Source organism: Pecten maximus, chromosome 5, assembly GCF_902652985.1.
Source record: "Pecten maximus chromosome 5, xPecMax1.1, whole genome shotgun sequence".
NCBI lineage: Eukaryota > Metazoa > Mollusca > Bivalvia > Pectinida > Pectinidae > Pecten > Pecten maximus.
This window is the reverse complement of record NC_047019.1, coordinates 17050535-17075710: the sequence shown is the minus strand read 5'-3', so window position 1 is coordinate 17075710 and position 25176 is coordinate 17050535. Positions and strand designations below refer to the sequence as shown.

The following is a 25176-nucleotide window of genomic DNA, read 5'->3' as shown; positions in this document are numbered from 1 at the left end:
CCCTTTTGGCCCCCCCAAAAAAATTTTAAAACCCCAAAAAAATTTTTTTTTTTAAAAAATTTAAAAAAAGGGGTTTTTTAAAAAAAAAAAAACCCTTTTTTTTTTTGGGGTTTTTTTTAATTTTTGGGGGGGGGTTTTTTTTTCCCCTTTTAAAAACCCCCCTTTTTTTTTTGGTTTTGGGAAATTAAACCCATTTTTCCCCCCCCCCCCCCCCCCTTTTTTTGGGTTTTGGGGTTTTTTTTAAAAAAAAATTTTTAAAAACCCCCCCGGGGGTTTTTTTCCCTTTTAAATTTTTTTAAAAAAACCCAAAAAAAAAAATTTAAAGGGGAAAAAAAAAAAAAAAAAAAGGGGGGAAAAAAAAAAAAAAAAGGGGGGGTTTTAAAAGGGGGGGAAAAAGGGGGCCGGGGGTTTTTAAAAAAAGGGGGTTTTTTGGGGGGGGGAAAAAAAGGGGGCCGGGGGGGGGGAAAAAATTTTAAAAAAAGAATTTTTTTTTAATTTTTTTTGGGGGGGAAAAAAAAAATTTTTTTGGGGGTTTTTTGGGGGGGGGGGGGGTTTTTTTAAAGGGGGGGGGTTTTGGGGGGGGGGGGGGGGTTTTTGGGGGGGGTTTTTAAAAAAAAAAAAAAAAAATTTTTTTTTTAAAAAAATTTTTTTAAAAAAGGGGGGGGGGGAAAAAAAAAAAAAAAAAAAAACAAAACCCCCGGGGGGAAAAAAAAAAAGGGGGGGGAAAAGGGGGAAAAAAAAAAAAAAGGTTTTGGGGGGGGGGGGGGGGGGGAAAAGGGGGGAAAATTTTTTAAAAAAATTTTTTTTTTTTTTTTGCCCAAAAAAATTTTTGGGGTTTTTAAAAAACCCCCCCCCAAAAAAAAACCCCTTTTTTCCCCCAAAGGGAAAAAAGGCTTGGTTTTACCATTCCATTATATTGGCAATGGGAATTACTTAGGGCGAATTTGTTCTCCTAAAACCAGTTTTAGTTTCGAACCGGTTCTGTAAACTTTCCATTTGTTGAGTAAACCAGTTTCAAACCACATTTAAACTGAAACCGGTTCATTCATTTGTTTCTGATAAACCTAAACTAGTTTATTAAACCATTCAAACCACCACCGGTTGTGGTTTGGAAGGTTTCGTTTCTGAAAACAAGATGGCGAATGTTGTCAACACACATGCAGAATGTGCTCTTGAAGTGCGCTACGTGCTCCAAATTTGCCAGCTATGGCTCGTAGTGTCATTTGACTGGACAAATAAAATATAAATTATAAATATAATAATTGTTTTCCCATTGGTATGACAGTTTTCCCTTGTGTTTGAAAGAAAGTCTGCTAGAACTGCATGCGTTTCCCTGTCATTGCATTGAATTGTGGAAGTATGTCTTCAACATAATTTGGGATTCGGGGGATTTTTGTGCGTTCATGAGGTATTAACGTTTCAAATACTGCTCTGAAGCTTTTTCTCCCAAAGACACCATATTGAAAACTAGAATTTCGCATTTGTTTCTCAAGAGCAAACTAGTTTTAGTTTACAAACCGTTTTGAAAACCAGGTTTAAACCATAAACCCAAACCTAAACCAGTTTATTTGCAACAAATTTGCCCTTAGTTGACAATGCAACCACATGTATCCTGACTCAATCTTGATCGCCTCAGCGCTTGATGTGCATAGCATAAAAACAGGTTTCCGTGACTCTGTAGTTTCTTTTGGGAGGGAAATATTACAATGTATAAATTTTCTTTCAAAATAAATTAAACCTATTTAAAAAATGATAAAGAAATATAAATTGCGGTGCTATTAAAGCATTAAGGAAAAAAATAATTTCACAAAATTGACCACGATCGTGTCCGGTACTGTACTCAAGCATATCTGCTGCACTGATGCTGCGATTGCGCCAAAACCAAATTTGAGCAAGATGGCGACACAAGAAGATTACCTTGTTGTATACTTTACGGCAGATAGAGCTCTGCAAATTGTCAACCGCAAAAAACAAACTGTAAGATGCATAGACGAAGCAACAAGTACAGTCTCCGTAGATTATCCAACGGAGGAAATTAATGAAGACGGAACAGTATCGATAAGGGACGAACCGTATGAAGGCTCAACTGTTTTCTCTGGAAGTAAGTTTAAAATAAAATCCATGCAGTATTTTACGATTAAGTAAGGTTCATTTCTCTTTGTTTAAATTTTATTTTAGACAATGTTATTACGTTAATCAATATTTTTTGGTTTCAATACTGAACATTAATATTAGGCGCCGTGTATTGATACATGTACGATCGCGATCGGGCACCTGTATAGGTCGCGATCGAGATAATCTACATTGATGATTGACGAGCCAAAATTGATGCAACTTTTGACTTTCTGTATTTCACGCATTTTCATATTTTTTCCCTTGAATTTTTGGCTTCATGTAAATTTGTATATGTAGAGTATATAAACTAATTGCCTATGGATGCACGACTGCTGTTATATATATCGAGCTCGAGCCATATTTTTTATATACTGTGCGAGTTATTGTGAATGTTTAAACCATTTAATGTATTCGTATCCATTTCCTTTTTTTAAGACTTCGAATTATTTATAAATGTTTTGATTTCTTTTCATCAGGTGCAACATCTGCTCGGGCATTTATGAATTTCACCAAGAGCGAAGGCATAAACCTGACAGATGAAGGAGTTGTTGAGACACTTTTGTCCCTGGCAAAGGAGAGAAAGCAATCAGGAAAAAGAGGAGCCGCGACCAAGCTTAAAAGACTACTGCAGGCAAGTGATGAAATACAGCACCATACATCACAGCCAGAACAAAAAAAGGACAGAAGTGATTCTATAGCAGGTGACCATGAATATGAAAAGAAAAGTGCTAAAAAAAAGAGGAAAACGTGTACACCCCTACCTGTTAAATCGAAAGAACCAAAATTACTAGACATCATAAAACTTAATGAAATGTCTGCATTTGCCAATGTAGCTAGTGAGCCCGAGTCAGAATCTGAAAAATCAAAGACACCACCCAAAGCCACAACTGTCAGCAGGACGGAAAGGACACCTTCAAAAGCAACACCTGTCGGCGGGACGAAAAAGACACCGTCCAAAGCCACTCCTGTAGGTGGGACCAAAAAGACACCGTCCAAAGCCACTCCTGTAGGTGGGACCAAAAAGACACCGTCCAAAGCCACTCCTGTAGGTGGGACCAAAAAGACACCGTCCAAAGCCACTCCTGTAGGTGGGACCAAAAAGACACCGTCCAAAGTCACTCCTGTAGGTGGGACCAAAAAGACATTTACACCTCCCAAAGCTACACCTGTCGGCAGGACTGAAAAGACTCCTTCCAAAGCCACACCTGTCCGCGGGACCAAAAAGACTCCTTCCAAAGCCACACCTATCCGCGATACCCAAAAGACACCATCCATAAAAACAAGCCATACAAAAACTAGACTATTTGACACTTGCATTAGGCCAAGATCAGAAACATGCACATCAGAAGTTACTTCTGTAACAATTACAAATTCCAAGACTCCCTCCAAGAAAGCGTACTCAACAAAAAAGATAGAATTGGTTTTGGATAGTCAACAGGAAACATCACAAGCTGTGTTTTCTGGCCTTAGTGTTTTGAATGACCAGGACCACAATGGTTTCTCTTATTCAGAAATGCCATCAGTTCAATCGGCTTCTGGAAGTGAAAACCAGTACTATGGCTACAACGCCAATTATTCATGGGATAACCCGAAGGAATCACAAGAGGATGTACAGCATGAAATATCAAGTACCCCAGTGTATCCAGTGCACATGCCCATGTCCCAGCATTGTAATCCGATCACAGGTATGTGTTAAAAAAATATTTATAAAAAGTGTTTCGATATATATCTTAAAATCTAATTCATGCTTTTTATTGTATGTTTTTTTTATCCATCTGTCTGTACAGTACAATGGCTTGGAAGACTGAATAAATTCATCCAATTTTACAATATGTAACCTTGGTGGATTGTTGCCCTAGTCATATATATTGGATATCATTTTAAAATTCAAATTAAGGTAAATATTTGAAATTTGATTTTGCTTGTCCGGTGAGGCCTGGTATTTTTTCTTTGTTCATATAATTACTAGTTGGATTTTCAGCTATTTGATAATAACTCTAAACTCTGTCTGATAACTTAAAAGGGGTTGTATATTATACATATTGTATACAAATCCTTCTTGACATTGTCTTATATTCTTGATCATGATACTATTCAATTTGAGAATACTATTTAGATCACACAGTGATCGATACTTGTAAATAGGGATTTAACATATTAATTCTTGTTGAAAATTTCCTTTTTTTTCTCTTCATCCTTTAATAGATTACTTTAGAGAGTTGGACAACAACCAAAGAGTGACCTTGCTTGGGTTTCTGGAGCTACTGACATTGCAATTACGTCAACAGGGGGAATCTAATGGAAGAGAAATATTTGGGAACAACCAGCACTCCATGAACTCGCCAAATACTCAGGTTTTTGACAGGAATCCAAGATCATCTGTCAAATCTGCACAGAAAAGTGAAATGGTATGTACATATGCCTCATACTCATGCAGTACCTAGAAATATTTATCTTTCACATAAAATCTTCGTTAACAGTGTTAAATACTACAACTTGTTTTATCAGGTGGCCAGCAAGACCACATATACCAGATACAGTTTTCAGTCGATCCTTAACAATTTCTAGTAGTCCTTCCAAGACATCAGACAATTTTGTTAAAGTGGTAACAACAAAGACGTGTGGATTTGAATAATTTGCCAATTAAAAGTCAAGTCTTTTTACTTGCATGTACATATTTTCTCAGTTTGAAAGAAAAAGATTTAAAAATGAAAGAGAATTTCTTTCTTAGAAAAATATGTTATTGTTTAATTTACAACTTTGCCATGCTTTAGAACAACTTAAATTAGTAAGAATTATTGACCACCACTAGTATCAATCCCAGGTTAAGTAAAATGTACACATTAAATTTCTGTATTAATGGCTTTCATATTCTATGTAATTATTATAACAAATGTTTTTATTTGCTTGCAAATTATCAACACAACTGATAAAATGACTTTGTTTCAAGAAACTTGAAATACAAAAAAAATCTTTTTGTTGCAAAGTATCCAAAATATAGCTATATAAATACATTGTGTATTAAGTTTTAATGTGTACCCTAACCTATTTACTTTATTATATTTCCCAGAGACTCGTTCCCTTGATCATAGATCCAGATGACAAAGATCACTTTGCTGAAATTCTTGTGAATCCATCACAGTTAAGGGGCATAGAGAACAAGGCTGGATCCATGAAAAATCCAGCATTGTACCTGTTGAATAAAGTTCTGGACTTAGTATTTTCATTTGAAGAAATGGCCGCCAGCAAAGGTGTTAGTTCCCTCCCTATCAACAAGAGAGAGGCTATACAAGGTATGAGTAATGTCAGGAGTAAAAGAAAAAACAGTATATAGCTTTTTATAAAAGAAATTAACTTAAAATATGACAGATCTTTTTTGTTAATTGCAAGAAGCAGCTACGTAATTCAGTAATTTCACGAGTATGACAGAATATCGCAAAGTTCTGTCATACGAGTGAAATATATGTTATGTTCAACAGGAAGGCATTCAATTTTTATCCCCCGCTTTTGCTTAAAAGGAAGTTGGTGACATGGTCAAATGCCTAAAGGGCTAGGTCGCAGGTTTTGTTGGGACATTATTTGCAGGAGTTATGACCCCTTGATTAACGAAAAGAGACATTTTTTGCCGCAGTGACTCATGGTCCATTGATTAACGCAATTTGAGGCGAAAGCGAGGGATGTGAATTACAGCTTTAATACTTTGTAGTTTGATACCGACTTTAAAAGAATGGACATTAATGCCTTAATAATTGTACTATTCTTTCAGAATATCTCCATACAAGATGCAGTGCATTAAACTTTCAAGAACTATCCCAGAAGAAGTACATCACTGCTATCCAGAACAAGATTGGGAACCATAGGTTATCAAAACGAAAGAGTTGCAAGTAAGGGGAGCAGAGCAGAAAGGAAGAAAGAAGTCTGAGGGTGACGACAAACTATAAGTATTTGAGAAATTCGACAGAAATGTATCGCTTTGTGTCCCCAGATGTTGAAGAAGTAGTGTTGGGAATCAGTTGATATTTCAACATTGATGGACAAACATTTATAAATATTTTGATAATTTGCATTTATTTCATTCCTTCTAGCAGTTTCTACAATGAATTTAAGGATTAATCGGTTGGCATACTAGTACGTACATAATGCTTAACAAATGGGATTTTTCTTTGGACATTTTGTCTTATGTCTAGCTGCCGCTCACTCGCAGTTTCTTATCTTTCATTCATACCATTTCAGAGTTACAGTCTTCACCGATGAACAGTTATCATTAATATTTTATAATTAATTATGTCCCCCTAACAAAGTTGGGGGGCCATATTGTGTTTGTTTCATTTCTTATTAAATTCTTCTTTAGCTTTCTTCTATCTTTTCATGGTGAACTTGTCCGGCAGTTTCCTCCTAAACTATTGGACAGATCCTTATGAAACTTCACATGAGTATTGCTTGGGGGGCAGAAGGTGTGCAACGTGCATGTCTTGGAACAAAACTCAAAAATGGCTGCCATTTCGTGGCCTCTGATTGGTCGAAATTTAGATATTGTTTGATTTTGGTACAGATTGGTATATGGGATTGAGGGAAGCTGATCAGAATGGTACTACTTACAAAATTGTCTGAGGTTTCTGGTTTTTTTTTCCCCCAAATTTAGATATTGTTTGATTTCGGTGAAAACTCTTCCATTATCATTATTTACGACCGTTGGGGTAGTTTGGGGGACATTAATTTAACGGTTGTCCTTACAATTAGTACTTGTTATATTAAATAACATGATTGGTAGTAATTTAATCTAATACAGAACTGTCGTTCTCTTCTAGGTAGTACATGAAGTGAAAGTGAACCTCATAATCAATTAATAAGAATTGGTTGCCTTTCGATTAGATATCAAATATGATCGATCATCGGAACAACACTGTTAAACCATGTTGCAAAAATGTCCATCTTGTTAAATCGGTTCCTGTTATGTAATTGTCACTCTTGTAATTAACATTTAATACTGGTTTAGGACCACTATGCATTTAAGGAAACCTTTTTTTCTGTTATAAACATTATGTCTTTGGATTGTTCTTACCTGTAGAAATGGCATATTCCTTTGTATAAATTGTTTCTTTGTTCAAATTCATATAAGAAGAAAAACGCAACTCCGGAAATCCAAATTTTAAAAATTTATTCAAAGATTAAAATACAAAACATTATGATATTTATCCATGCAGAAATGTTTCATATCATGTAAAATTAAATTTTTGACAAAATAGAATGTCTGTAACAGGCCTAGGACGGACATGCATGTTGTACCATGGCCAGAAACTGTTGCAATGGTAACAAAAATGTGACTTTTTTTTCAGTTGTCCTGACTTATGATATTGGTCTAAGATAATTACCAAATATGAAAATCTAAAAAATATGTGCCATGCTTTCGTATTGATTTCTCTTTTTTTTTTAAACTGAAATTTAAGCTAGGCATTTCTGTAGAGTATCTCAAATACTTGAGTATGCCCAAAAAGGTGAAAGCTATTTTGAAAGAAACACATATTGTCACCAGTGATGTTTCTCTATGTACTTCTTTTTGGATACCAGAAATTAATAAAATAAACACATGCAAATGAAAAAGAAGCAATATTCTGAGGTTATCTTTATTTAAAGTTGGATATGTTTTCTCAATTATTAGCCCATCATCAGATTCATTGTGGGCTATTATTCAATTCACCTATCAATGTTAGTCACAATACAGCATAATGTAACAAAACCAAGAAGATTCAAGGGAAAAGATCTGCTTGACTGCTTAATGAATGGAGTGACTGATGGAGATCAAACAATGTCTGAGGGATAGTCCAGTAAAAAAATCTACCACCACCCTAGGACACCCAGGTCATATTTAGAGTTACCACCCTTCGAGTTTTATTAATAATTTTGATGAACACCGTAAATTGAACACTAGAAAACCACACCATGAATATAGAAGTGATTTGATTATTCTAGGTTCCTGGGTTCAGATACATGTAGATAGACGGAGTCTTGGAATGCCATTGAATTACCATTGTTTTTTTCTTAAAACCATTGATATACCATTGAAATTTATTTCCAAGACCATTGAAATGCCATTAAAATACCATTAAAATACCATTTAAATACCATTGAAAAACCATTGAAATACCATTGTTTCATGATACCTTATTTAGCAAACTAATTTAAATATTTCGGCTCATTTCAATGGCGTTTCAATGGTGTTCAAATGGTGTTTCAATGGTTCTTCATGAGAAGCATTGATCAACCTAAATAAATGGTATTTCAATGGCTTATCAATGGTTTTGAAGTAATGCTATTTCAATGGTATTTTAATGCCATTGCATTTTGCTAAGGGTTATTGCACATTTAATGAGACAATGTTGCTTTGTGTGTTTAACTTGGTTGTATCACAAACTTATTGCACATTTAATGAGACTGTTGCTTTGTGTGTTTAACTTGGTTGTATCACAAACTTATTGCACATTTAATGAGACAATGTTGATTTGTGTGTTTAACTTGGTTGTATCACAAACTTATTGCACATTTAATGAGAAAATGTTGCTTTGTGTGTTTAACTTGTTTGTATCACAAACTTATTGCACATTTAATGAGACAATGTTGCTTTGTGTGTTTAACTTGGTTGTATCACAAACTTATTGCACATTTAATGAGACAATGTTGCTTTGTGTGTTTAACTTGTTTGTATCACAAACTTATTGCACATTTAATGAGACAATTGGTTTTGATTAATTTTGTACTGTTGTGAATTTGGTTATTTTGAATACAATATATAATAAATTAGGACTTACTTTCAGTGTTGAGTTCAATTTATTAAGACTATTAAAGACTAAGAAGTCAACCCATATGTAATAATGTAAACTTATCAACGTACCACTGATGCCAAAATTTGTTAGTAAGTATACGTTGCATGATAAGCCGAAAGTTTCTAAACTTAAATCGCTGAATTTACGGTAAACATTTTCTGAGGTACGAAGAAGGTTTTACCTCTGTGATCTTGATGGCAATTTACCTTGATTATTGTAATCTATGTTGAAGGTAGGAAATATATGCAACAAATCAAGTCAAGTCTATGTAAATTTATTTCAACAGAGAGTACAGAATGATATGTTATCCATCTGATATTTAATAAAAATCTGGTTACAAACATTAATATTACAAAACAACACAGTACGGATAACATTTTCAACAATCTTGCACAATCCCTTGCCGTCGTGAATATAATTTCATTTTATGTTTCATCATAACAGTTACTCGTCTATACACAAAAATGCATTACTCTAATTATCTTGTAACAGTAACTATTGTTTCATGTGTAAATATACAGTTATACAGTGACAGATTTTCTAATCTAACAAAATTTACATTTTGTATCATGTATTATCTAGTATATAGTTAAGTGATGTACATGTTGTAAATTACGTTGCACCATAATCTTCATTTTCCATCTTGTATATGATCAACATCAAATAAAAGTTATGTATATACTTTAATAGCAATGCCACAAAGCTTTTTTTGTGTTTGTGTTGGAGGAAAACCACCCTGCCATTGGTGTACAAACGACTAAATCTTGACTACATCTATCTTTAATTTCTACCGTCGTTGTGGATAGGACCAGGACCCTAGGGACAGGTATTGATCGCGAGATTTCTGAAATTCACACTTTCACATAATGATACAGAACATGATCACAGCTAATACTACAAATCACCCTGTACAATGATATTGGTTCATAAATGAAAATTCAGGTGGTAACATATTTGACACACATCATCATTATATTTGAGTTGTAATTGAAATAAAAATTAATTGAAACTGTTTTAATCGGTTTGAGAATATCACTTTTCACAATTTATCTGTGACTATCTTTCAAAAAAAAAAATTAGACCAGACATATTCTTTTAATAAAAATGACAAAATTTGCATAGATTTTAAAATTCATAATACATATATACTGGACAGGTTTAAAGCTTCAATAGGACTGCTAGACCAGGCGGTACTCAAAAATCTAAGTCTAAATTAAATGTTACAAGAGGCCCTTGAACTTTAACGGTCATCTGTGTTTGATATATTTGGGCAGATTTGATTCCTGCAACAGTGAATTTGTGGTCAATGTTGTTATTCCTAAGCCTGCTACAAACCAAATATCAGGTTTCTAAGTGTTGGTTCTAAAGAAGAAGACTTTTAAAAGATTTTTGCATATTTGAGCCAGGTGGCCTTGTTTGAAGCTCAAGGTCATCAGTTTGTGCCATTGAGTTTTTTGCTATGCAAAGTTATCTGATGTTTTTAGCAGGTATTGGTTATTATCTCATGTAAGATTCATGTGGTAGTAACATCAGGAGTTTGTCAATATCTGCTGGCAAGAGCAACTAGTATATTTGTGCATAACAGAAAGATTCAACATTTAATATTTACCCTGGACAATATTTGACCCTAACTGACCTTGAATGAAAGTCAAGGTCATTCGTTTGAAACTTTTTATAGACCTTCAGGCCAGCATGCTATATGCCTAACATAAGGTCTCTGGGCTTCTTGCTTAATAAAAAGGCGTTTAAAGATGTTAGCATATTTGACCCCTGTGACCTCGAATAAAAGTCAAGGTCATTAATTTGAATAAGCCTGATAGCCCCTCATCCCGGCATGCTATAGGCCAAATATCAGGTTTCTGGGCCTCTTGCTTAATGAGAAGAAGTTGAAAATGTAAAATGAACAGATAACGGACAACAAACAAAGGGTGATTAGAAAATTAAAGGGCACTAAAGTCTTTGTCACAGATAACCTAAAAACCAGTGAATCAGAAACAGATAACCTAAAAACCAGTGAATCAGAAGAAAAGGTTGAATGTACTGCTGTAGTATGTTTTAATATGTGTTAATTAATATACATATATATGCAGCTGAATTGTTAGGCTTCTAGTATTTGAATAATGAACGGATAACAACAGTCATACAGACTGACAAACTGTAGGGAACAAGGGCCAATTACATTTTGTCTGCCGTAATCTACAAAAACAGCATAGGTGAAGTAAACAAACCATCTCCACAATTCATTAACCATTCTTAAATCTGTGGAACAGTATACTTCCATACAAACTTTCAAAACAAGAGGTCCATGGGGCCTGAACCACTCACCTGGATAATTCAGTGATTATGACAAAGCACTCAGGAGTTATATTATAAATACTATTCCCATTTGGAGATATACCACTCGGTTCCATGCATTGCTGTCAATACTTTCCTTTAATTAATAATTAACTTTCCGGTTCATAAGAAAATTGAAAGCAAACTTGAAAGCCAACAGCCAGCAAGGGCCCTGTCCTGTTGCTGTATATATTCCCCATCTACCCTTATTGGTGAGGTTGATATTTGGACTTCAAAAATAATTGCAAGTAGGAAACAATTACCTGGTAATATAAATTATACATGAACTTTGATTTGACTCTTGTTTCTTTCCACATCCATGTTTGCTTAGCCAAGAGAAATTTAAATACAGCTATAATACCCATGTGCAAGGTTTGATGTTTTATTTCAGCAAGGATCAACTTCATCCTTGACAATTGAACCAGTGACCTTGATCTTTGGTCAGTTGGTGTCCAGTTTATCCAAACTAATTTTGCTTCATAATGTCATTGCAAATGTTCATTTGTGGATATTATTTTTTTTTTTTTTTTTTAATTGACATTTAAATTGGGTGAACCACCCATCAAATAAAATTGGTTCCCCCATCAACCAAGGATTCTTCAGACCAACGTTAGTTAAAATCAACTAAGATATTCATGACATGTAGTGTTTTTATGAAAAGCTGATGGATGACAAATCCTCAACACTGCACCATGGCATAAGCGCTCAAGATCTTCGGACCAGGTGAACTGAAAACTTATTTCCTGACTGGAAGCAAACAATGTTACATCTAGAAGAAATGTCTGTCTGTGAAATTAAAGTGAATACACATATCCTGGTGGGCACTCCAAAAATGAAAGATTCAAATTTTCGAAAACAACCAAATTAAACAACAAAATTCCTGCTGTATTATATAAATTATTTCTAGGATATCGAATGATTGATCCACAGAAAAAATAACAAACATGGTCCATCATTCAAAAATGATGTAAGTACAGAAATCGTCATATGACAAGTAAGTACTCCTTACTATATTTGTATATATATATATATAAAAAAGTACAGGTGTATGGAAAGGGATAATCTATCTCACTGCATATTAACCTGATTGCAGGAATACATTGTACTTTTAATTAATTCATTAATGTATACCAGTCAAAATAAAAATATTTTTAGAAAGGATTCAAACAAATTTGTTTTTAATTGTTCAGACAATTGTCATATTTTTTTCAAAAATTAAAATTCAGACTATTATGAAAAATAATACGGTGTAAAAATCTTTAAAAATATAACCCTTTTTTAAATCCTTAATTTGAGGACTTCTCATTTACCTGTCAAATCATAAATTAGCTTAAATTGTTTTCCAAACTATTTGATTACTAGCAGTAGCGTACACGTGTTTATAAACTAAATCAACCGAACCTAATAACATTTAACTGAAATAAAACATTCAACATTTTCTTTCATATTGATACAATATACATGATTATCTGGTAATAAATCAATAAAATACTGAAATTTGTCAAGGATTTGTACTCGTGGAAAGATGAATACCTCCATACAAATTTCATGGAATGTTACACACACAATCCTCACAATAATTACAAGACAATCGGAACATCACTTTTTAATGTGTGATAGATACACCTTAATTATAACTACAATCAAAGAAACAATGATTTGGCACTGTGTAAACTATATATCCCTATTGCACCACCCATTCCTTATGATTAACAACATAATTTTGATATTCAACAACACTTTAAGTAAGTTTTTCTGAACATTGCTACTAACACATAAGACAATCCAGGCCTGTGAGTATTTACAGGTAGAAGTATTTTCTCCCATCTCTGTGAGACACATTTCACTTGCGGAACACTAATTCAGAACACCCGTATCATATATCATTACATTTGATATTCTCCTGTTTGGGTTATACTTTTATATGTTTTCTCAAATCCCATTCACTAATTGAGGGACTATTTTTAAATCCCAACTAGAAAGAACATAAATAGCACTGTCATTAAAGGATTGGATTTTAAAATCTTCAGCTTCAGAAGTTTTAATTTTGCTAATAATTATTATATTATATAATTAATATACATAAATATTGGATTTAAAAATTTCAGTTTTAATCTTGCCAATAATTATATAATTAATATAATTATAAATATTGGATTCAAAAATCTTTTGTTTCATCAAAATTTGCCAGATTACAAAACAAGTTGTAGCAAAAGAAGAATCATCATTATGAGTAACACATTTAACATGGAGTATATTTCAGTCATTATTTTAGATGTATAACACAATAAACAACAATTTTCATTTAAAATTCACTTTACATGTGTCTAGTTTTTAAATTACATTGATCTATTTTACAACAAAATACTGTGCCAAAAAAAAATCATTTTATGAAATTTGTCAGTTATATAATTCAAAAGTATACACTTCATGTAATTGCAAGTAGCAGATATCTTAATACATTATTTACAAATGTACTTTTAAAAGAAACAGAATGTTTTTTGAGTAATGGCCTAATGGTAACTTTAAGTAATAACAAGAACTGTTGTAGAACAGCATTGCTCTTCTCGCAAAAATATTTGTCAATAAATAATTCAAATAATTATATGAATTGGTATTGATGTCTTCAAAAATGCAAATATGATTTCCAAAACATGTCAAAGCAGGGTTTTTCCCCCAAAATTCCTTAGTTTGACTCTGGTAGTGAATATTTTAACCCCAAGGGAACCCTATGTCAAATATCAGTACCCTAGTTCAATTATAGAGTGATGCATTAATGCCTAATTTCAACCAAATTATTTGGTATACACATTTTGGTGCAAGTGTTGAACGGCATATTGATATTTGGCAAAATGTTAATAGAAAACCAACGCCAACGCTGGGATGACACCATTAGCTAGCTTTCTGGTCCCTCTTCTTCGAAAAAGCGAGCTAACAATAACTGATTTGTGAAACCACAGATCTGAAGGACAACCTTATATATGGTGTTGTCTCCATCTGAAGACTTCTCTTTAACCGTGATGACTGAGTAAGAAGATTCTGTAAATTCAGCATTTGAATGTCTGACAGTTTTGGGTACGTAGGAGCAGAGGTCTGACTGGCACTCCTGTAATATCAAACAAATTAGGTGACAACGCTAACCCCAGTACATGTAACATAAAACAAATCTGGTGACAACGGTAACCCCAGTACATGTAACATAAAATAAATCTGGTGACAACGGTAACCCCAGTACATGTAACATAAAACAAATCTGGTGACAACGGTAACCCCAGTACATGTAACATAAAACAAATTTGGTGACAACGCTAACCCCAGTACATGTAACATAAAATAAATCTGGTGACAACGGTAACCCCAGTACATGTAACATAAAACAAATTTGGTGACAACGCTAACTCCAGTACATGTAACATAAAACAAATCTAGTGACAACGCGTAACATAAAACAAATCTAGTGACAACGCTAACCCCATGCAGTACATGTAACCTAAAACATCTGCCAACTGGTAAACACATGCATTATCAAAGCCTGGACAGACCAACAGATAACAAGCATTCTCTAGGTATTGCTAAAGCGATACATTTCCCCTTTAATGCCCTGCTAAAAAAAGTAACTCTGACCTTGACCCAAAAACCCTGAAACTCAATCTTGTCTGAGATGTTTATAATGGCCCTTTATCATTGTGTGAAGTTTGATCAAAATTACTCAAGAAATGAAGCCACTAGAGAGCTGATAAACTTTTGCGTTACATACACACATACAAGACGGATGGAGAGGAAACCAATAGTCTCATCGCTTTCACTGGTAGGGGACTTATGTAAACATCTGGTGGAACGAATAGACAGGCTTAATGTAAGGCATTGACAAAAGGCAAGGAAGAGAGTGATGGAGGAGCTATAGGAGATGGTAGTCTCTACCTGTATTACTGGTGGTGTAGTAGTGGTTCTCAATATGCTGGTGTTTTATCATCTCGGCCAAGTACTGTAAAATAAAAACAATAAATATCAACATAGCAGCCAGAAGACATAAACCAGACTTGAAGAGGCTCAGATGTCCTGCTCTGCTCACCAAGCTACTTCAGCATCAATATCATAAAATGACATAATTAACTTTTTGTTCTCATTATCAAATAATATTACAAAGATTTCAACATGAGGGATCTGCCTGACAGTACCAAATTGTAAGTGGGAAACAATTTTTTTCACAGCAATTGGGAAATGAGTTATATCAACATTAAACTTGAAAAGTACTGGCCAGGGATAGTATACCTGTACAATGACTGCATCACTGTCAAGTGCCCCTAACCTGGTGAGGAAGGCCACCACGGTCTGTTGGAATGACTTGCTCCGAGCATGAAGACTGTAGCCACTTAAAACAATAATAGATCCAAGTTTTATATACAATAAATGATAAATTGGTACCATTTTGAAATGGCCCTCTACTTGTACATTTTTGTTTCTTCTGTATGTTAAAAGTAAATAAACTGCATTGTTACAGTGAATTTAAATTGTAAAAGAGGCCTAGAGGGCCTGTATCTCTGACCTTTATGTCAAAACAGTGCCATGTATGTAATTATAGGTTATATTACAAATACTTTCCCAGTCTAAGATCTGCCAATCAGTATCATGTATTACATTGAACACTTTCCTTTAACTAACATTTAGATATCTGGTTTTCCAACTTTTTACACTTGGAAATCAAAAGCATAAAGGAGCAATATGTCGACTGATTATTGTACTAACTTGTTACAATTTGATAACATGTATATGAAAATGCATAAAATCTATTTACTTCATATAATTTGCCACTTGTTTGATACTCCAAATCACAAAACTAACACAAAGATCAGAGCATTTGAAAGATATGTACAAGATGTAGTCAGTTTTAGATAAAACTGAACACATGCTCTATGGAAGAGAGATTCCAAACCCGACAGACTCATTACCTAGTCAATATAAAACCCTGTACTCCTTAACAAGCCACTGACATCTCTGTGTACTCAGGTCCAACAAGTCCTATTTCAAGTAGTTTCAATTTTCATGGTGACAAATATATCTTATTCAATTTTTTTAAAAACTGACAATGTCAACCAGAAACCAGTTAGGTTTAGTTTGTATTGTTTAACGTCCTATCAACAGCTATGGTCACTTAAGGACAGCCTTCCCTGTGTGCAAGATGCATCCCAGTGGTGTATGTGTTTGTTTTAGGAGGCAGTGGTATTTTTGTGTTTTGTCTCATGGAATAGCACAGAACTGATGCCGACTTTATAGTGCTACCTCACTGAAGCGTACTGCCGAAGACACCCAGCAAAGAGGATTTCAAATAATGATGTTAATTTAATGACAAGGCATATGTGACCAATCTCCGATATCTCTATAGATTCAGGGAATTATGTATATGTATAGTTCTAATACAAGTCCATGACAGACCTTATTAATATGTTGATAGCAATATGTAAACGTTTATTGACAGAGAACATTCCAACATATTATTATACATTATTGTATATAAAAGTTCTTTGTGCTATGTTAATCAATTACATAATACATGAACGTATATGCTATCAAGATTAGGGTCTCTGTAAGTGATATAATGTAAAGAGATATAATTTCCAATCCTTTACATCCAAACTGAAACTGTAATGTAACATATATAATCGGGTAGCTAAATACCTTGCAATAGTGCCGGCATTCCCCAGACAGAAGAGGTGGAAGAAGATGAAAGCTTTTGATGAGATTTCTGACAGCAATCTAAAAACCAAACAAAATGTACATATTAGTATTATTATAATAAGAATCTCTCAATGACTAAAAAATGTTTGTAAGATATAAATGTCCCCCTTTCGATGAAGAACTTGCATGGTGTTATGAAACTATGATGAAAATATGGACCATATCAGCATGTTGAAGGGTTCTCGGGGTACAACATAGATTCAGAATGGGATGGGACACGACGGACAGACATGGGTAACACTGTACACACCCTCATCGCATGGGGAAGCATAACATTTTCTAAATCAAAATAAGGTTAATAGTCTAAGAGTAACTGTATTTATATTACAATAATGTGATGTATCTGATCAATTAGTAATTTGAATTGGTACAAAACCAGCTATAGGTCTGTGAGTTCCTCTGTGTGTGTCTGACCCCCACATAATATGATGTCATATTCAACCCTTGTTACCTTGACACCATACAATACAGGTACAGTACCCACGTAATATGATGCCATATTAAATCCTTTTTAGTTACCTTGACCCATTACATTTACAGATACAGTAACCATACATGTACAGGTACAGTAACCATACACGTACAGATACAGTAACCATACACGTACAGGTACAGTAACCATACTCGTACAGATAAAGTAACCATACACGTACAGATACAGTAACCATACACGTACAGGTACAGTAACCATACACATACAGGTACAGTAACCATACACGTACAGATACATGTACAGTAACCATACACATACAGGTACAGTAACCATACACGTACAGGTACAGTAACCATACATGTACAGGTACAGTAACCATACACGTACAGGTGCAGTAACCATACATGTACAGGTACAGTAACCATACACGTACAGATACATGTACAGTAATCATACACGTACAGGTACAGTAACCATACACGTACAGGTACAGTAACCATACACGTACAGGTACAGTAACCATACACATACAGGTACAGTAACCATACATGTACAGTAACCATACATGTACAGGTACAGTAACCATACACATACAGGTACAGTAACCATACACGTACAGATACATGTACAGTAACCATACACATACAGGTACAGTAACCATACACGTACAGATACATGTACAGTAACCATACACATACAGGTACAGTAACCATACACGTACAGGTACAGTAACCATACATGTACAGGTACAGTAACCATACACGTACAGGTGCAGTAACCATACATGTACAGGTACAGTAACCATACACGTACAGATACATGTACAGTAACCATACACGTACAGGTACAGTAACCATACACGTACAGATACATGTACAGTAATCATACATGTACAGATACAGTAACCATACACGTACAGGTACAGTAATCATACACGTACAGGTACAGTAACCATACATGTACAGGTACAGTAACCATACACGTACAGGTGCAGTAACCATACACATACAGGTACAGTAACCATACACTTACAGGTACAGTAACCATACACGTACAGGTACAGTAACCATACATGTACAGATACAGTAACCATACATGTTCAGGTACAGTAACCATACACATACAGGTACAGTAACCATACACGTACAGATACATGTACAGTAACCATACATGTACAGGTACAGTAACCATACACGTACAGGTACAGTAACCATACATGTACAGGTACAGTAACCATACATGTACAGGTACAGTAACCATACATGTACAGGTACAGTAACCATACACGTACAGATACATGTACAGTAACCATACATGTACAGGTACAGTAACCATACACATACAGGTACAGTAACCATACACGTACAGATACATGTACAGTAACCATACACGTACAGTTACAGTAACCATACACATACAGGTACAGTAACCATACACGTACAGGTACAGTAACCATACACGTACAGGTGCAGTAACCATACATGTACAGGTACAGTAACCATACACGTACAGATACATGTACAGTAACCATACATGTACAGGTACAGTAACCATACACGTACAGGTGCAGTAACCATACATGTACAGGTACAGTAACCATACACGTACAGATACATGTACAGTAACCATACACGTACAGGTACAGTAACCATACACGTACAGGTACCATACACGTATACAGGTACAGTAACCATACACATACAGGTACAGTAACCATACACGTACAGGTACAGTAACAATACATGTACAGGTACAGTAACCATACACATACAGGCACAGTAACCATACACATACAGGTACTGCAACCAAGCAATATGATGCCATATTCAACCCACGTAACAGAACTTTAATTTCAAAATTAAGTTTGATCCTTACCCCTTAATATAGGCCAACAAGGCATCAGACTCAAACTTGAAGGATTTCTTCTTGCTGGTGAGAAGGGTAAGAAAACTTCCCTGTAACAAAAACATGATAAACCTCTTAGAAAATTTTAACTGTGCAGTCATGCTTTTTAAGTGATAGATGCAAAATTTTGGGACTGTAACTGATTAATTGATAAGTATTTCATTTAAAATTATATCTATTTATTTTCATGTTTGAATTTCTTTCATTTTCATTTCACTGAACTGATTTGTATGTTTATTGATTTTGCCTAAAGATTATGTAAAAATCTGATCATTTAATGTTTTTGAATAAAATATGTATTTGTCATGATTGGAATTTGAATACGTTGTGATTGAACATGTATATGATTGAATATGTGCAAGACTGAATATTTGCTTGATGCCATATTCAACCCTTGTAACCCTGACCCCATATACAGACAGGTATATGTGTTTGATTGAATGTGTATATGATTGAATATGTGTATGATTGAATATGTGTATGATTGAATATGTATATGATTGAATATGTGTGTGACTGAATATGTGTTTGATTGAATGTGTATATGATTGAATATGTATATGATTGAATATGTGTGTGACTGAATATGTGTTTGATTGAATGTGTATATGATTGAATATGTGTATGTTTGAATATATGTTTGATTGAATATGTATATGATTGAATATGTATATGCTTGAATATGTGCATGATTGAATATGTGCTTGATGCCATATTCAACCCTGACCCTATACACAGACAGGTTGAATATGTATATGATTTAATATGTATATGATTAATATGTTATTGGTTGAATATATGTATATGATTGAATATGTATATAACTGAATATGCGTTTGATTAAAAATGTATTTGATTGAATATATATTTGTATACTGATATTATGACTATGAGTATGTACTTAATATGTATTTGATACAAACTACAATTAACTCATTATTTTGCCAACTAAAGTCAACATCATGACAATGTGGAGCTTGATGCTTGTTTAATATTATAACATAGTTTGGTACTGATTCTTGATAATGATTAAAAACACTTGTAGGTCAACCCATTGATGCATCTCACCTGATAAGCTGGAGAAAGTAGTACCCTTCTGTCCACATCAAGTATTGTGACAAATCTCTGGAAATTGAAAGGGTTGGAAAGCTATCATGGCAAAACATTTAAAATATCTTTCAGTCATATTTTTTCAATCATTGTCTCATTTTCTTTGGTCCCAATTAATCCTTTGGAAACCATGTCTCTTAAGACTGTACCTCTATCTTAAGCAAAACTCAAAAAATATTAGCCTAAGGGTTATTTAGGAATTAAGAGGGGCCACAGCACAGCCTGAATGTTCCAATTAATCCTCTGTAAAACTATCAATCTTAATACCTTGTCATGTTCTTTATTATATACGTTAACAATATCGAACAAAAAAAAACAACTATAAAACATAGAAACTTGTTAAGTTTAATAAGGACAACCACAGAAATGCCATTTTTATTGTTCGCACAAGGAACTTATAGCTGAGTGTGTAATGGATTTATACTGATTTACTGTCTCTTATATATTTCATTTATCTCGAAAAAATATTGCAACATTCCATTAAAAGTAGGAACTATAATTAATCAAAAATATTTTTTATCAGAATCTTTGGACTTTGAACGAAACGATCTGAAGTAATTCAATTTCAATGGTGAGTCATCTTTTGTTCCAATTGAACTAACCATTCTTTACCATCACTTAAAACAATTCTTCTACTCAATTTCCCAGTTGTTTATTTTGTAAGTTTAATGTCAATTTTCTGTTATCATTCAATTATTCAACTGAATAACTGGCCATGGACAACAAACTGAGAAATGATTTATTATTATTATTTTTATCAACTGTCTGAAAGGGGATCATGTTCTGTTGACTGAATGTGTATACACTGTCAGTATGGTCAAATTCTTTAACTACCATTCTTTTTATCAAGCAGCCAGTTTTTAATTTTTCCAAGTTGATGTCCATATTGAAATCTATACATGTTTATATTGTACAGATACTGTACTTTAAATGCTGGAGTGATGAGTCTGTCCATTGGTTTCTTCTCCGGTCGACACACCCCTACAAGTTTCATCCCTCCTAGGTCTGTGATTTTAGGAAGGTGAGACAGCCAGGTCAAATGGCTGTTAGGGTGGGCACCACCTGGACACCTGTTTGATTTAAGGGTGCATGCTACATTGACCTGAAATCTTTCCCAGAAGAGTTAAAATGTTACACTCACAAACATATTAAATCCTTATGTGGTAATTTTGACATACGGTCAGCTAATGGAGAACTTTGTAGGTATTAAACAAAACACTGTAGTCAACTGATATATATATCATTCCAAGTAAACTCAGATATTTCATTAAAAAATTCAAGGGAGATAACCCATATGTGTAAATTTTTATGTACAAAGTTAAAAAGAATGTTTGTTTGGTGGGTTTATTGTCAGGGTCATTTTGAGGCTTGGTCTCCTTGTATTAGTTGGTGACTTCTTCACTGAACACCATACTGTAGGCTCATGACATGCCCGTTGTATGCCATTCAGAGCAAAGGCTAAAAAGTGTTTTGCCCAAGGACATAACCATGATAGCACAGGCCGACCAGATTCTCAGTTTCCCGAGAAACACAAACCGACACTGGTAGGGAGCATCAAACCATGCACCTTAGATGAGAGGTTACACGGCTGGTGCTCTAACCAACTGAGCTATTGTGCCCCTAAAAAGGTCTCAACTAGTATCAAGGTTTCACACAAGACCAATTAAAGCATACTGATTATAATTGATTCGGACCATTTCATGAATATGGTAGTCACACACTTCTGAAGGTGAATCCTAGTCTATTCAGAGGACCATTGTTTGACACCCATTGTATTTAACCTAATAAGTGCACCTGTCCCCATAATCATATAGCATTGGTAAAGTACACACATTGAGTTCAACAGACTTTCACAGATAGCTACAAATGTTTGGTTGAGTTGTATGGCCTACTAACCTAGGGTTGTTTGGCAGAAAATGCTGGAGGGCTCGTACTATTTCCTTAACATCTTTTTCAAATGCTGCTGTTGCTATGACGATGACTGGTCGCCCTGACAACAGGCTGTATATCACATGATGCATGTTGTTATAGTTATTCAGCAGTTTGTATATACCCTGGGCTGGAACAACAACAATATTACAATCATTATACCATTGTGATTTTTTTTAAGAATCATTAGGTTTGAATTTAAAGGTATTTTTGATTAGTAAGCACAAAAAATATTTTTTAATAATTAGCATTACCTATTTCCTTCCCATCTGACAAAGTTTGTTCAATACATATATTCTGATCATTCCCTAAGTTTGGCATAAAATATCGAGAAAGTGACTGAAACTAGTAATACGAGTTTGAATTAATCAAATCATTAATCTTTAGCACATATACCGGGTAGTGATGAAGCACCAAGCAATGTCTACCATTGGCAAGCAATTTAGATTTCCCAAGTGACTTTATGGTAGGGTGTCAAAGGGACATCATTTGTACAGTGGTCCCCCACTTATGAGACCACCTATGGGACAGGCATCAGGTGGTCTTATAACGGGGGTGCATGGTCTTTGTTGAGAGTTTTGTCATCTGAGTGATGTCAGTGAGGTCAATGATCACACAAGCTAGTACATATTACATTATATACATAGACGATTCATTATGTTAAGTTAAAATGTGTTTTTCAATGTTCTCTGTCAGTAATGTTTTGAATTTGGTTTACTTGTTGCATGTGTAAATTATTTCACAAAATTAATGTTAATTAACGTTATATCTCGAATAATAAGCAAAAAACGTAAATAGGCACGCTTGAGTGCAGGATACACAAAATTACCCCCCTAATCCCTGAAAAACGTCGATCTCTAATGTTAAAATACAGAAAATTTGCAGGTACGAATAGCTGAAAAGCAACAACAAAACTATTACTTATTGAAATAGATATTATTAAAAAGTGTGTTTACCAGAGTTGAGGCTCTCTTTGGAAGTAGACAGGCTACCAAGAACTTTTGTAGCAGAGCAGCTGAAATATTACACAGGAATGAGTAGTTTAAAGCTATTACCTCAAGCAGCGGACATATATACTCTACTCTATACATTTGTACGTATACCATGGACTCAATTCAATACTTCAGCTAACATATGTATAATGCCAGAATGTATGTTGAGATGTATTCATGCATTGTCAAAATCATAGAGGAACACATGAATTTCCCATAGGACAAAGTAAAAAATGAGACGGTAACATTTTGATTATGACAGTGTATATTAATATTGATACACGTATTCCATCAACAAAAAAAGCAGCAGAGATGTCAGATTTTAATTTAGTTACAAAACAAAAACTGGTTAAACAATGTCATATGTATTATATATATATAAGATTACTTACAAGGCCAAAGGATTGTCAGTAATACTCTCATCTACTTGTTGAGGATTGGTGGAATCTACAAAAAACACACATTGTTATACACTTTCTTTACAAAATTAAAATTAACCAAACTTTAACTTTTTTACCTACTCATTTTGTGATAAAGTGAGGAATTTTCGGGAAACATTTTTTCTGATTGGAACCAGAAGTCACAATAAACCTTGGCTAGAGTTTTCATAATTAGCAGAAGACTTCAGAGTAACTTTTTCTTTGATGTTCAAAAAGAAGTAGAGAAATATACCTTGGTAGATTGACCCGATATGACTGTAATTCTTAAGCGGAAGAACAAAGTTATGGTATACAGGATGTTTACAGGAATGGAACCTCTACTATATAACAACAGCTGTTGTTTCATGAAAAAACATTGAAAACCTTCAAAGAAATAACTTTTGGACATAGAAAATGTGAAAAAATAGATTTATCAACCTACCTGGAGTGTCTCTAAAGCTTAACTGTGAGAACTGCTGCTGGAGGGAAAGCTTATCAAAATCTGTTTGGCAGCCAAGTACATCAGTGTCCGTAGGGCAACCATTTTTTATATCACATTTCCACAGCTTTGATTCTCCTGGGTTTCCTTGATGTCCAGTTTTTACAGTTTCTGTTAAACCAATGCCACGTAATTTGAAATCGTCAAAGTCACCTGAAGGTGTAACAGTTTCACCACTGCTCCAGGAGCAGGCACACAATGTCTGACTTTGACATCCAACATCGGACTGCATTGCTTTACACCTACGACATTCTGCATTTTCAACAACACTTACTGTTGCGGATTCTAGGTGGGGGAAGTTTCTCCCTTGCACTGGAGAGCTGTTGTGAGCTGGACTCTTATTCAGACTAGTGTTCGGGTTACTTGCAGAATGAAGTTTACTGAACAACGATTCTTGGTTTTCATTCAAAAGTGTTTTATCGAGGGAAGTCATTGATTCATCTTGCCGTGAAATGAAAGAGAAATCAGAGGAGAAAGATGTAGCCTCTGTGTCAGAGGTCTGCACTGATTCTGACCCTTCCTCACTGTTCCGTCTAAAATCTCTTGTACTGTAACTAAAAAAAAATCTAGTTTAAATATCTTTATTGTCGGTATCTAGGTAGTAGGCAAGAGTGACAGCTACCCATCAAATTTGATTTGGATGGTTACTCCGTAGGTTATTTTCAAGTTGAGTCGGAATAAAAAGTCCGGACTCCTTAACTGAGGTCACATATTTTTTCATCATATAATAAAATATTACAAAATTTTACAAAGCAACAAATAAATGTAAAATTAACATTGATTATATTATATGTACATATATAAATCTCTGAATTCCTGACCAACATCTACATTAAAAACAAATACATGAATCCTCCACAAACTAAAATATAGCTGACCTGAG

The 25176-nt window shown here is 34.4% G+C and overlaps 2 protein-coding genes across 2 annotated transcripts; one reads left to right on the top strand and one right to left on the bottom strand.

The window, feature by feature from the left end:
- Nucleotides 1-1621: 1621 nt before the first annotated feature.
- Nucleotides 1622-7924, top strand: LOC117327347. The gene is made up of 5 exons (XM_033884285.1): nt 1622-2101; nt 2592-3800; nt 4321-4523; nt 5186-5408; nt 5882-7924. The coding sequence occupies exons 1-5, from the start codon at nt 1897-1899 to the stop codon at nt 6001-6003; spliced, it is 1962 nt and encodes a 653-aa protein (XP_033740176.1). The 5' UTR covers nt 1622-1896; the 3' UTR covers nt 6004-7924.
- Nucleotides 7925-9194: 1270 nt separating this feature from the next.
- LOC117327346 (guanine nucleotide exchange protein smcr8a-like) lies at nt 9195-24847 on the bottom strand (the record flags this gene model as incomplete). The annotated part of the gene is given in 11 exon segments (XM_033884284.1): nt 9195-14376; nt 15192-15255; nt 15543-15642; nt 16947-17024; nt 19315-19394; nt 20413-20469; nt 21380-21524; nt 22351-22513; nt 23340-23398; nt 23768-23822; nt 24237-24847. Coding segments are annotated over 11 exon segments (1471 nt in total), but the record flags the coding sequence as incomplete, so codon positions are not given.
- Nucleotides 24848-25176: the final 329 nt, after the last annotated feature.

Bases quoted from the DNA above. Each gene is read 5' to 3' on its own strand.
- LOC117327347 (XM_033884285.1), top strand. From the start codon at position 1,897: ATGGCGACACAAGAAGATTACCTTGTTGTATACTTTACGGCAGATAGA. The intron at 2,102-2,591 runs GTAAGTTTAAAA...TCTTTTCATCAG, and splicing joins CTCAACTGTTTTCTCTGGAA to GTGCAACATCTGCTCGGGCA. The intron at 5,409-5,881 runs GTATGAGTAATG...CTATTCTTTCAG, and splicing joins CAAGAGAGAGGCTATACAAG to AATATCTCCATACAAGATGC.